The sequence below is a fragment of the Cnephaeus nilssonii genome (genome assembly GCF_951640355.1).
Source record: "Cnephaeus nilssonii genome assembly, chromosome: 6".
NCBI lineage: Eukaryota > Metazoa > Chordata > Mammalia > Chiroptera > Vespertilionidae > Cnephaeus > Cnephaeus nilssonii.
In genome coordinates, this window is record NC_137077.1 from 29767581 (window position 1) to 29780218 (window position 12638).

A 12638-nucleotide genomic window follows, 5' to 3' on the forward strand; every position below is an offset into this window, starting at 1 on the left:
GCGAGGAGTGTTCCTAAGAGAAAGCCAGCCAGGCAGCCAGGCTAGTGCTGACAAAGGATGCCAAAGGGACACAAAGAGATTCATATTCACCACCTTTTACATGTTGAAAGATATACTTGTTTATTCATTATTTAGTGTCTGCCATTTGCCTGGTGCTGTGTCAGGTAATGGGACTACTTCACTGAAGAAAAAAAAAAAGAAAGAAACAAAACATGCACACACTTCATGAAGTTTGCTATCTACTGAGGATTATTACAACTTGTTTTCAACCTTCTACAGGATGAGTCACTAATTGGGTACTTGTCCAAATATAATTTTTGTTCTCCAAAAGACTACCTACTATATATGCTCTGTCTGCCTAGCAGCAATACCCTTAATGTCCAACAAATAATATTAATCATGGATATCAATTATTAAGGGCCTGTCCCCAAGAGGCTGTGTTTAGCTTTATGTATGGTAGGTCATCTAACTCATGAATTTAAGAAATATATATTGATTATTGTTCTAGGAAATAAGGATAAAGTAGTGAAAAATCTCTGCTTCCATAAATCTTATGAGGAATAGACAAGGAACCAACAAATCATGATATAGTAAGTCAGATAATGTTAGAGAAAACCCAATAAGGCACAGAAGGAGTATGTGTGTAGCAGGTTGCTATTTAACATAGGATTGTCAGGGAATGGCTCACTGAGATGGTGACATTTGGGAACAACTGAAAGAGATGAAAGGGAGAGCCACACAGATGTCTGGGGAGGAAGATTCTAGGCAAAATGAGCAGTGAATGCAAAGTTTCTGCAGCAGGAGGGAGCGTGGGTGGACTGTAGGGAACCTTGTGACCCAGTAGGATGAGCAAGAAGAAAGTGTAAAAAAAAAATGGGTGAAGGTGTCAAGGTTGTTTCTCAAATTTTGATGGACATTTCGCTGGAGGCTCTTGGTAAAATGTAGACTTGAGACTCAGCTGATGCTGCTGGTCTGCACACCACACCTTGAGTAGTAACGTGGCAAACAATTGCAGGATCTTTAGCTTCATCTGGAATGACATGAGAAACCAGTGGGAGTTTTGAGCAGAGGGGCATGATCTGACATATTTTAAAGGGTCACATTGACTACTGCTTGGAAAAATAACTCTGGTGGAGCAAACTTGAAAGCAGGGAAACTATTTACAATAGTCACTATAGAGATATAGCTCTTCATAGCTACTATAGAATTTCAGGCATCAGAATCAAGATTGTGTCAGCCATGGTTTGAATCCATGTTAGAACTAAAATCCCTACTTTAAAAGCATTTATACCCTGGGTCCCCTGTCCATTACTTCTTTGTCTCCTTATCTAACCAACTTCAATAGGCATATTTTTTTCCACCAAGAGAGCATGTGATTTACAGTCATTTTATATTAAAATGAACCTCTATGAATAATTCTTACTTTTATTTTATTTATTACAATGGATAATTGATGGGTTCAAATAGGGTGCAACACCTATGTACCGGATTTTCTGGAAGTATATTCAGAAAACTCTGCTATTAAACACTGGTTTGGTTTGGGGATTCAGGGATAGCTGAGAACTCAAACAAGTACCCTAATGAGTCATGTAGTATACATGCAATATTTTTTGCATGATGCTAAATGAGCCTGTAGTAAAGAAAATGTTCTTTTTATACAGGTACAGATATGAAAGGTATTCTTTCTCCAATTCCACTCTTAGCACCTCTCCATGTCTCCTGGAATCAAACAGTCAATTAACAACCTCAGTTATGGAAAAATCACAATCCAAAATAAATAATGGTAAGATTATTTCGTTTTTACTTTAAGGACTAGGCAAGCTTTAAAAAAAAAGACTTTGCCCTACCTGGTTTGGCTTAGTGAATAGAGCATCAGCCTGTGGACTGAAGGGTCCCAGATTCGATCTAAAGTCAATAAAGATTTTTTAAAAAGACTATATATTCTTTATTATGGACAAAATATCTATATAATTTTTGCTGTCTAAAGCTTTACTACTTACATCCTAGCCAGTTTGGCTCAGTGGATAGAGTGTCGGTCCACAGACTGAAGGGTCCCAAGTTCAATTCCAGTCAAGGGCATGTACCTGGTTGCAGGCTCCATCCCGGGTCCTGGTTGGGGTGCATGCAGGAGGCAACCAATCAATATTTCTCACTTTCTGTCTCTCCCCCTTCCTTCCACTCTCTTTAAAAATCAATGGAAAGTTATCCTCTGGAGAGAATTAACAACAACAACAAAAAAGCTTTACTACTTAGACTGAGATGTTATAGTGCCATAAAAAAATCCTAGAATATGAAGCAGTATATGATGAGATCCTAAGAAAATGCATCTATTCTATTTAATAAAGAGGGAATATGCTAATTGACCATCACTCTGTCACAAAGATGGCTGCACCCACAGCTGAGGCCAAGTTCCCATAAGGAGCCTTAACAAGCAATCAGCAGGGACCTGAAGCTATGCCCTCCCCTGCCCCTGTGGGGCTTGACAGGGGACCTAAGGCCATGTCCCCCATCCGGCATGGCTTAACAGGGGACTTCCGTCCGCGCCCCCCCACCCAGCAGGGCTTGACAGGGGACCTCAGGCTATGCCCCCCGACCTGGCGTCAGGCTGGGGGACCTCAGGCTGCACCCCCAGCCCCAGTGCCAGGCCAGGGGACCTGAGGCCACGCCCCCTGCCTGGCGGGGCTTGACGGGGGACCTCAAGGTGCGCTTCCTGTCCTGGTGCTGGGCTAGGGGACCTCAGGCTGCTACCCCCACCCCAGCGCCAGGCCAGGGGACCTCAGGCTGCGCCCCCACCACCAGGTGGGGCTTGACAGGGGACTTCAGGCCACACACCCCCACCCAGGCACCAGGCCAGAGGACCTCAGACTGCACCCCCTGCCCTGCAGAGCTTGACGGGGGACCTGAGGCTGCGCCCGCCCCCCGCCCCCACAGGGGCTTGACAGGGGATCTCAGGCCATGTCCCCCACCTGGTGGGGCTTGATGGAGGACCTCAAGGCATACCCCCCCACCCCAGTCTGGGCTGACTTAATAACTTGTCTTATACTCTGTGTCTGACTTAATAACTTGTCTCTTTACATTAAAAACATTTTCATTCCCCATCTCTAAACCTTATGTTTCTTTTTTAACATTAAAGGTTTAAATATTTCCTAATAGGCTATATTGTCATTTATGTTGTGTCTCTTCCCTGATTATCTAAAACAAAAAACAAAATAAAGTATCTTCAATGACTGACCATGGTACGCAGATGAAAACTCAAACTGTTCAGCTCAGTTGGGAACTGAGGCTATATTCCCTGTCCTGCAGGGCTTGACAAGGGTGGGACTGGCCGGGTCTGGATCTAGCCAATGTGGGGGGCGGGGGGCGGCTGGGTCTGGGTCTCACACGATTTTGAGGTGCATGTGGGTGGGCGGGGACTTGACTCTGGGTCCCATGGTGTGCCCCAGACTCTATAGGAGGAAGGTTTTCATATACATTTTACTAATTTTCTTTCATCTCTGACACTTCTATTATAGAGAAAGGGAAAATAGTAATATTAAATTATTTCCTCTAATTAATCCCCTTTAAATGTGCATGAATTTCATGCACCAGGTCACTAGTCCTACCTAATAATAGACAAATATGCAAATTGACCGCACCTTTGTTATGCCCAAGCCACGCCCACCAACCAAGCCACGCCCACCAACCAATCAGGATGAGTATGCAAATCACCACAACCAAGATGGTGGCTAATTTGCATATCAAGACAGTGTAGAAAGAAGCCAAGAGCTGCAGAAGGGAGCAAAGCTGCAGAGAAGCAAGCAAGCCAGGGGGAGGAGAAGGGAGGAGCGGAGGTGGGGCCGGGGGAGAAGGAAGGAAAGCGGGCGGGCTGGCGGAGAAGGCGGGGTGGGGGAGAAGGGAGGAGCCCAGGCGGGGCCGGGGGAGAAGGGAGAAAAGCTGGCAGAGAAGGCAGGGCAGGGGAGAAGGGAGGAGAGCAGGCGGGGCAGGGTAGAGTGCAGCAGGAAACCCTATTGCAGGATTTTTCCTGCAACGGGAACGCTAGTATATATATAAGAGCCTAAGCGACCATTCTGACCAGGCAACCAGATAACTGGCTGGGAGCTATGATGGGCACTGACCACCAGGGGCCAGACTCTCAATGCAGGAGCTGCCCCCTGGTGGTCAGTGCATTCTCACAGCCAACCACCCACACCTGGCCAACCTCCCGTGGTCCCTCCCCTCAGCAGGCCTGGTCGCCAGCCAGGCTGAGGGACCCCCACCTGTGCATGAATTCATGCACTGGGCCTCTAGTAGACAATAAAATCTTATGGGACAAGGAACATTACTTGCTGGTGACTGCGGAAAGCCTTCTGGTGGTTTCAAATAAGGCAGGCAGTGAAATTAGGGTAAAGCTAGTTTAGCATTTATAAATCTCAGTCCATTGCTCAGATATGAAAGAAATATATTTTTCCTGAGAACTCAATTTAATTTCTATGTTCAGCCTCTCTTCATCAGAATGGCAAAAACTTAATTTCTGTCAATTTTCCCCTAATCTTCACCCTTTTCCCCAGGGGCTGCTTACATTCTAAGGAGGTTACATAATAGTAAAAGGGGGAGTTATGGGAAGAGGATGTTTGGTGTTATTGGTGCCCTTAGACATCTAATCCTTCTGGCCACGGTGTTTGGTCATACATGTCACCTTGGGGTCATCTTGTGACCATGTCTGTGTTCTTTTAGCCCAGCAGCTCTCTCTGTTACAGGAGTGATTGTCTTAGAAACATGGATATAATTCTACTTTCCACACAAGATAGGAGTTGGGGAATTTTGTTAGAATAATAGAGTTCCATGTGGCTGATGCACATTATACAGCAATGATATGTATGAGTCACCCCTGGGGACATGGGGATCATCTCTTCTGTGTTAATGTAGATGGTGGAAACCCTGTGAGGAGCTGAAGATGGGGATGCTTAGCTACATTGTGCAACCAGTTCATGTTTTGGGTCTTACCACCTCCCTGGACTTTGCCTGCTCATGGTGGCACAGGTTCTTCTCATTCATGGAATCCAAAAAGCTACCCACAGGTGTTTGTCTCTGAGATACTGCAAAGGCATCCCCTTCCTCCCTACCCCTTCAGAATCAATAGGTCAACTCTTATTCCCCAACACCCCTCATCTCACTCCCTACTCCTAGATTGGAATCGATTTCTACAAAGTATGGAAGAATTCCTTTTATATACCTTCTACCCATCCAAATCTTTTATCTATATCTTAAAACCCATTCACTCCTCTAATGTCCTTATTAATGCTTTCTTTTGAGATGTCTCTTTTCTGGGCAGTGAACACTAGCAGTCTGGCTGTTTGAATGAAGGGGAAGGGCAGAGGATTAAAAGAAATATGGAAATATGAGGAGAGAATGTCAGGGAGGACATGCTGGACATAAAGAATATCATGGATAATAAATTTAGTTCACATAAAGAGACAAGAAACTGAGCTGAAGAGTTTGAGTTTTCATCTGCATACTATGGTCAGTCATTGAAGATACTTTATTTTGTTTTTTTGTTTTAGATAATCAGGGAAGAGACACGACATAAATGACAATATAGCCTATTAGGAAATATTTAAACCTTTAATTTTAAAAAAGAAACATAAGGTTAGAGATGGGGAATGAAAATGTTTTTAATGTAAAGAGACAAGTTATTAAGTCAGACACAGAGTATAAGACTCACAACTCAATTCTTTAAAGTCATAGACATATGTGGGCATTAGATATGATGAACACAAGGCTCATCCTGAAGATGCTAGTGGGGCAAATGTAGGACTCTTCTCAACACACATGACCCTGTTCCCCACCCCCAATCCCACCCCCAATGATACTCTAGAGCAGATGTGTTCCACGGAACTCTCTGTGATGATGAAAATTCTCTATATCTACGCTATCCAATACAGTAGCCATTAGCCACATGTGACTATTAAGTACTGGAAATAGAGATAATGTGACTGAGGACTGAATTTTTACCTTTATGTCATTTTAATCAATTTAAATTGCCATTGCCTTGTTGCAGAAGACCAAAGAAAACCAAGCAATGCTTTAAAAGAAAAGGAGGGACACTGTTTAATACACCAGCGGACTCAGGGAATAACTTTCCAAATCTGAGTGAAGAAACATGCATGGGGCTTTCCTTTATATCTCCCTGTGGTATTTGTCCCGCAAATATGGATTATGCTTCCTGTCCTTTTCGAGGGCCTTGCAAGCAGGCCCCCAGGTGTTGGGGGTCTCCAGGCCATATCTGATAGTCTGGCCTGGTGCCAGCATTAATAACCCTCCCTCCGGGGCAGTGCACTATTCACAGCCCCATGGCCTCTGTAACAGGTTCTGCAAGACCAGTATCCGGGAAGGAGGTAGTGACTTAATTATAGGTTATCAAGAATGTACACTGAGCTTGCTGGCATGGATTCCAATTGCTAGCCCCCAAATATCAGGGTTACATTGGAATTAGCCCTTTTTAGCCTTCTCAGCCTCAGGTGGCTTGTGGCTACTATATTGGAAAGCACAGATCTAAGGTGTCTACATTTATCTGTAAGACTTACCAAACAAGCTTCTTAGAACAACAATAATAAATGTTAGGGCTAGAATTGACATTAGAATCAATTTTTGGTAAAGGAATTCCCATTCTGGCAGTATATTCAGAAAATATATTTTGGGGAATGGAAGCGAAATCTAGAGAAGTTAAACCCAGGGTCCCTCGGCTACATTTCTCGAAGGGGCAGAATCAAGACAGGAAGCTCCGTGACTGCACAGAGTTCTTTTGTGTCTTGCAGTCAGATTCAACTACATGAAAGCGTTCACCTCAGTTCTTTTTTTAAATGTTTTTTATTGAATTTAGAGAGAGAGGAAGAGAGAGGGGGAGAGAGATAGAAACATCAGTAAGAGAAGAACATCATCAATTGGCTGCCTCCTGCTTGCCCCCTACGGGGGATCAAGCCCACAACCTGGGCATGTGCCCTGACTGAGAATCGAACCCTGACCTCTTGGTTCCTGGATTGATGCTCAACCACTGAGCCACATTGGCTGGGCACCCCCCCGCTACCCCCAGTTCTTTGTAACCCATGCTTTACCTTCAGAAATAGTTTTAAGGATTACTAATATGTGAAAATAACTCCTACCTCATAGGATTCTTAGGGGAATTCGATTTAAAAATGCCCACAGAACACTTAGCCCAGTGCCTCACAGAAAGGGAGCATTCAGAGTGGTGATTGTTGGAGGTGGTGAATATCCTTTCTATTAAAGTGACTAAACTCTTGAACGAATATTTCATTTATGATATGGGAGTAATTGTCCAACTTCACATATTCATATTAAGACATGGCTTTTATGAAAGCATTTGAAAATTGTTAGCTTTGAATTTCACTCTAAAAATACATCCAAGGTTCTTTTTGTTGGAATAGCTATACTACTAAAGCTTATAGGGTTTTTAATTTTTAGATGAATTTTTCTAAACATGAGCTCTAAAGATTGTTATTCATTATCAAACAATTATAATTATAGGCAATGCTGCCCCAAGTTGAAGTCTCAGCCATCTAAAATTTTGAATTTCTGATAAAACTTCGTCAGCAATAAAATTACAAATGATTTCTGCGGGGGAAAAAAATAAAAAGGTTTAAAGATTAAGGCAAGAAAAGTCTTTGTTCAAATTTTTGTGTTTTGTCTTAGGAGGACATTGAAGGTTATTGGAGTGTAGGAATTCCAAGAACTTAGTTTAAGTATGAAATAAAAAGAAGAGAGAAAATAAGAAGGAAGGAACAGAAACAAGAAGCAGTAGGGTTTCTTGATTGAAGTCTCTGGGGGACTTACACACTACCTAAACTATTGAAGTTACGAAACACATTTCCCAATCTTGCTCAAGCCTCTCAAACTATGTCTGTCTTATTTTACTTTTACATTCTAATCCAATTTTAGGACAACTTGTAGAAAAGCAGAATAAATATTTAACTTTTAATTGTAACTTTATTTCATTCATCTTGTTTGCTTTCCTTTCTTTTTCTTTTCTTTTCTTTTTCTTTTCTTTTTTTTTTTTTCTTTCCTTTCAAGAATGTGAAATCGACACCAGCTCCTCCATGTGGGTTTATGTTTTCCTGGGGAACCTTCTTCGTGGAATTGGAGAAACTCCTATTCAGCCCCTAGGCATCACCTACCTTGATGATTTTGCCAGTGAAGACAATGCGGCTTTCTATATTGGTAATGCCCACCTCATTTATCTTCTCCGAAAGCAGGGTACCTGGTTTTCTCAACTCCATTATAGACTAAACTGGGTGTGGAAGGCTTTTTACTTCATACCCAAATCCTTTATTCAGTTCACACCTTTCTGAAGTCCACAGTCAGGATGTGAATAGCAAAGAAACTTCAAATAGAGGACTCTCTTGCATTAGGGAAAGAACATCAAATTAAAGGAAAATAACTGAGCTCCAAGGCAATGATATATGACCTTGTGTAAGTATCTTCACAGACTTCATGGACTGCAGAAGCATGTAGGTGACATATTTATATATCAGAGAGTCAGTCCTCGTGTTACTTTCTCACTAAGAGGTAATTAATGGCTTATAAGTGTTCATTCTTCTTCCAAAGCTAAGAACTTATTTCCTAATTCAATGAGGTTGAAAAATTGACTACACTTAAATAAAGAGTTGATGAAATATTTTCAGTTACTAACCAGATCTCATTCCACATGTCTTGTTTAATAACAATTTATTAATTTACAAAAGCAAAGAAATGGTACCTTATTACTTAAGTTTTTAATTTTTTTTTTTTTTGTACAGGGTGTGTGCAGACAGTGGCAATTATAGGGCCGATCTTTGGCTTCCTGTTAGGCTCATTATGTGCCAAACTGTATGTTGACATTGGCTTTGTAAACCTAGGTAAGGGAATGAATGTATTGTTATTTGTTCACTTGTTTTACTGCAATTTTATAATGGAATGGGGTAGAAAATAGCAATTTGACTTTTTATAAAATGATAGGATAGTAATCTCTCATAAAATAAAAATAGGCCATGAAAAAATTTATTGTTGATGGAATCATCATGCACATTAATAAATGGAATATGAAAAATAGGTGGTAATTAGAACTGGATGACCCATGGTTAGTTATTCAGGTGTATGCTTTTTCACTTCGGTTAGCCAGTTCAAACGCACTCCATCATAGCTATGACTACACATGGTGGCTACTTGTTGGCTCTTGTTGGATTCAGGTGTATCAACATTTATTATAGTTACACCAATTGATAATGTGTTTATTGAATTGCCAGAAAAACCAAGGGTTGAAAGTCTTCTGGCAACCAAAATTCCCTTCTTTACTGTACAAATCTCTCTTAGGCAGAGGCAGATGTCATGAGACTAGCTTTTCTTCTGTGGGAGTGCTTGTGTAGGGAATAAATGTGGTCCTCATTTTCCCCATAGCTATTAGTTTATTTCGTTCCTTGTGAGGTGGACCCCCTAGAAACATATAGTATTTTTGTGTTTTGTTTTTTAAAAGAATTCCAAGGAAGCACTTAGAAAAAGTATGCTGTTTTTTTTTTTTAATTCTGGAATTACACTTTGAAATTATTGTGTTAAAATAGAATGCAAAACTCTTGTACTAGTTGTTCTTCTTTAATCAAATAAAATGCAGGCATATTACAAAATTTTTACCTATTTATTCATTTGTTAATTTATTAACCTCCAAATTTTACTTTACATCTACTTTATCCCAGGTATGATTTTATCACAGTGAACAAAATAGCTGAGTTTATTGACTCCTTGAATTTTACAGTCCAGTCACAGAGACTGATATAGACAAGGGATTATAGGTGTGATAAGTGGTACAGAGGAAAATGGTTAAGGGGAAGCAACGAAGATGTAGCGATAAACTTATAGAAACATTTTACCGAGTAGAATGTAGTGGCTATTGAGCCTAGTTGTCAAAAGACATGTGCTTTTTTTTGTTGCTCTCATAGAGGGTGGTGCAGGTAGAGTATAGTAATATGTCTTATAGGTTCTTATATTTAAGAAAAATAACTGGTTAAAAAACTGTATCAATTCCCACATTTTAGTCCAATAAGAAGTGGTGTCAAACAAAGTTTCTATGAGATGATATTGTTTTATTTACATGTGCAAATCTTGCTTCAGGGCTATAATGGCTCTAAGTATTATTAAATGCCATTTAGAAAATAACATTTATAGTGCTTTAGACTAGATTTGGGCCACAGGGTGCAGGATATAACTTTTTCTTTGAGTAAAATCTTAGACCTTCCATTTGTACATCAGGAAATGGTGCTGATGTGGCATAGCTGGCGGAAGGTTTTGGACCCTCCTAACTCTCCCTCACAGGTCACTTTCCTCCTGCAGAACCCCAGAGCAGAGTTTACAACCCCCTGGTTCCCTTCCAGTATTTAGACTCTATATTTATAATCTCAGGAACAACAAAATAAATCATCATGCCCCACCCTCTTCATTCAAAAAGCATGATAATAATGTTCAGGTTAGAAAAAGTGATGCATGAATGATTAGGTATTTTGATGTGATTGAGCTGATGCTAGGATTTAGAAACAAAACAACAACAACCCCAAAAAAAAACGAGACTTATTTCAACATATTAGCTTTGCTGTATACGCCACTCAGCCATCCTGTCTCTTTTTCAGATCACATCACCATTACCCCAAAGGATCCCCAGTGGGTAGGTGCCTGGTGGCTTGGTTACCTAGTTGCAGGAGTCATAAGTCTTCTTGCAGCTGTGCCTTTCTGGTGTTTACCAAAGAGTCTCCTGAAACCCCAAAGTAAAGAGGATTCCAGTTCCTCCTCTGAGAAATCCACGTTTATTATGGGGGATCACACAGAGTACCAAGCACCCCATCGAGAAAAAGCAAAAATAATGGAAATGGCAAGAGGTGAGCCAGATTCTCCTTGATTTTTAAACATTTTCAGTTTTCCTGTTCTGACTTTATAGGGGTTGTATAAGTCATACCCCCTCTCCCCTTCATGTGTTCATAAAAAAAATGAGAAACTATGTAGGAATCAGAAATGAAGATTTAAAAGTCAGCATTATTACTAGAAAACAATTGAAGAACACGACCCAAAGTCGTGGTAACCTTCCTTGCTGACATATCCATCCACACACCTCCTCAGTGGAGACCTTGCAACTGCCACAATAGGATTGCTGTTACATACCAGTCTGGGTGGGCAGAAAAAAAAGAGTGAATCTTCAGGGCTGCGGCCTTTAAAACAGATGCCATCCACCCATTTGAGAAATGTGTATCAGCGCATGTCTCCTACCAGTGATGAAAGGAGCAAGTATGGTGTGCGGCAAAACCACACATGTTCCAGTGAATTCCCCACATGTGGTAATGGGTATCCATGAGCAAGAGTAGTTTCCCTCAATGGGCCTGGAAGGGTCCCAGTGAGCAATATTTGCATTTCTAGAAAGTCTTTGCCTTTCTCACTGTTTGGCTACATAATAGGAAGAAGGGAGCATGCCAAAGTTCGTTTCTTAAACTAAAGCCCATACATTAAATAGAGACAACGTTCATAGGCCTTTTCCTGTGACCATGACCCAAATTTGAAGAATTGACCAGAAAACTGAAGTTCTTGATGTCCTGCTTGTGACTCCCTGCTCTTAGTGAGGGAGTAGTTAATTCTTCTTGCCCTTTACCCACTTCAGTTAGAGGAGTCTGTTTTTGTCTGACTTATACCTCGCACTATGATATAGATTATTTTGCCCATAGAAGCATGCTCTACGTCTAGCTCTGAACTAGCCAGCTCTCATCCTTGATTCATGCCAATGACTTGCTATGTGTAGTGTGAATGTCTACCACACTGTAACTGCAGCTGATAATATGACAACGGGACTCGGCCACCTAAGCCCTGCAGCCATGGCTCTGTCTTCTGCCAAGTGTGACTGTCTTTAATCACTCCATGTTGTTTTTGTCTTACAGATTTTCTTCCATCGCTGAAGAATCTTTTAGGAAATCCAGTGTACTTCTTATATTTGTGTGCAAGCACCGTTCAGTTCAATTCTTTATTTGGCATGGTGACATACAAACCAAAGTACATTGAGCAACAGTATGGGCAGTCCTCTTCCAAGGCCAACTTTGTTATCGGTATGCTCATCTTCCTTCATGCTTTCCAATAGGTACTACCAGCTGCATCCTGTTAACTCTTAGTACCTTTAGAAAAAAAATGTTCCAATATTTAGACTGAAGGTAATTTATGGTATTTTAGATCTGAAGTTAAAAAAAAGTGAGTAAGCCCTGACCGGTTTGGCTCAGTGGATAGAGTGTCGGCCTGCGGACTCAAGGGTCCCAGGTTCGATTCCAGTCAAGGCATGTACCTTGGTTGTGGGCACATCCCCAGTAGGGATTGTGCAGGAGGCAGCTGACTGATGTTTCTCTCTCATCACTGTTTCTAACTCTCAATCCCTCTCCCTTCCCCCTGTAAAAAATCAATAAAATATATATTTTTTAAAAGTGAGTAAAAATAATCTAGCAAGATAAAATATTTAGATAGTCTGTGGTACAACTTTCTAACAAAAAAAAATGTTCACAACTATGGGTGAATGACCATGAAAATATCACATAGATCACATGCATTTTATTTGGAGATTCTTAATAATGGACAGATGTCTTTCAAGTGCACCC

At 41.1% G+C, this 12638-nt stretch overlaps 1 protein-coding gene across 3 annotated transcripts in view; it reads left to right on the top strand.

The window, feature by feature from the left end:
* The window catches only part of SLCO1C1 (solute carrier organic anion transporter family member 1C1), a 58402-nt gene that overhangs the window by 24152 nt on the left and 21612 nt on the right, over positions 1-12638 (top strand). For all 3 annotated transcript variants that reach the window (XM_079775802.1, XM_079775803.1, XM_079775804.1), the window contains 5 exons: positions 1662-1783; positions 8065-8211; positions 8790-8888; positions 10647-10892; positions 11937-12101. In XM_079775802.1, the coding sequence (XP_079631928.1) occupies positions 1662-1783; positions 8065-8211; positions 8790-8888; positions 10647-10892; positions 11937-12101 (779 nt within the window). The remainder of the gene's footprint in view (positions 1-1661; positions 1784-8064; positions 8212-8789; positions 8889-10646; positions 10893-11936; positions 12102-12638) is intronic.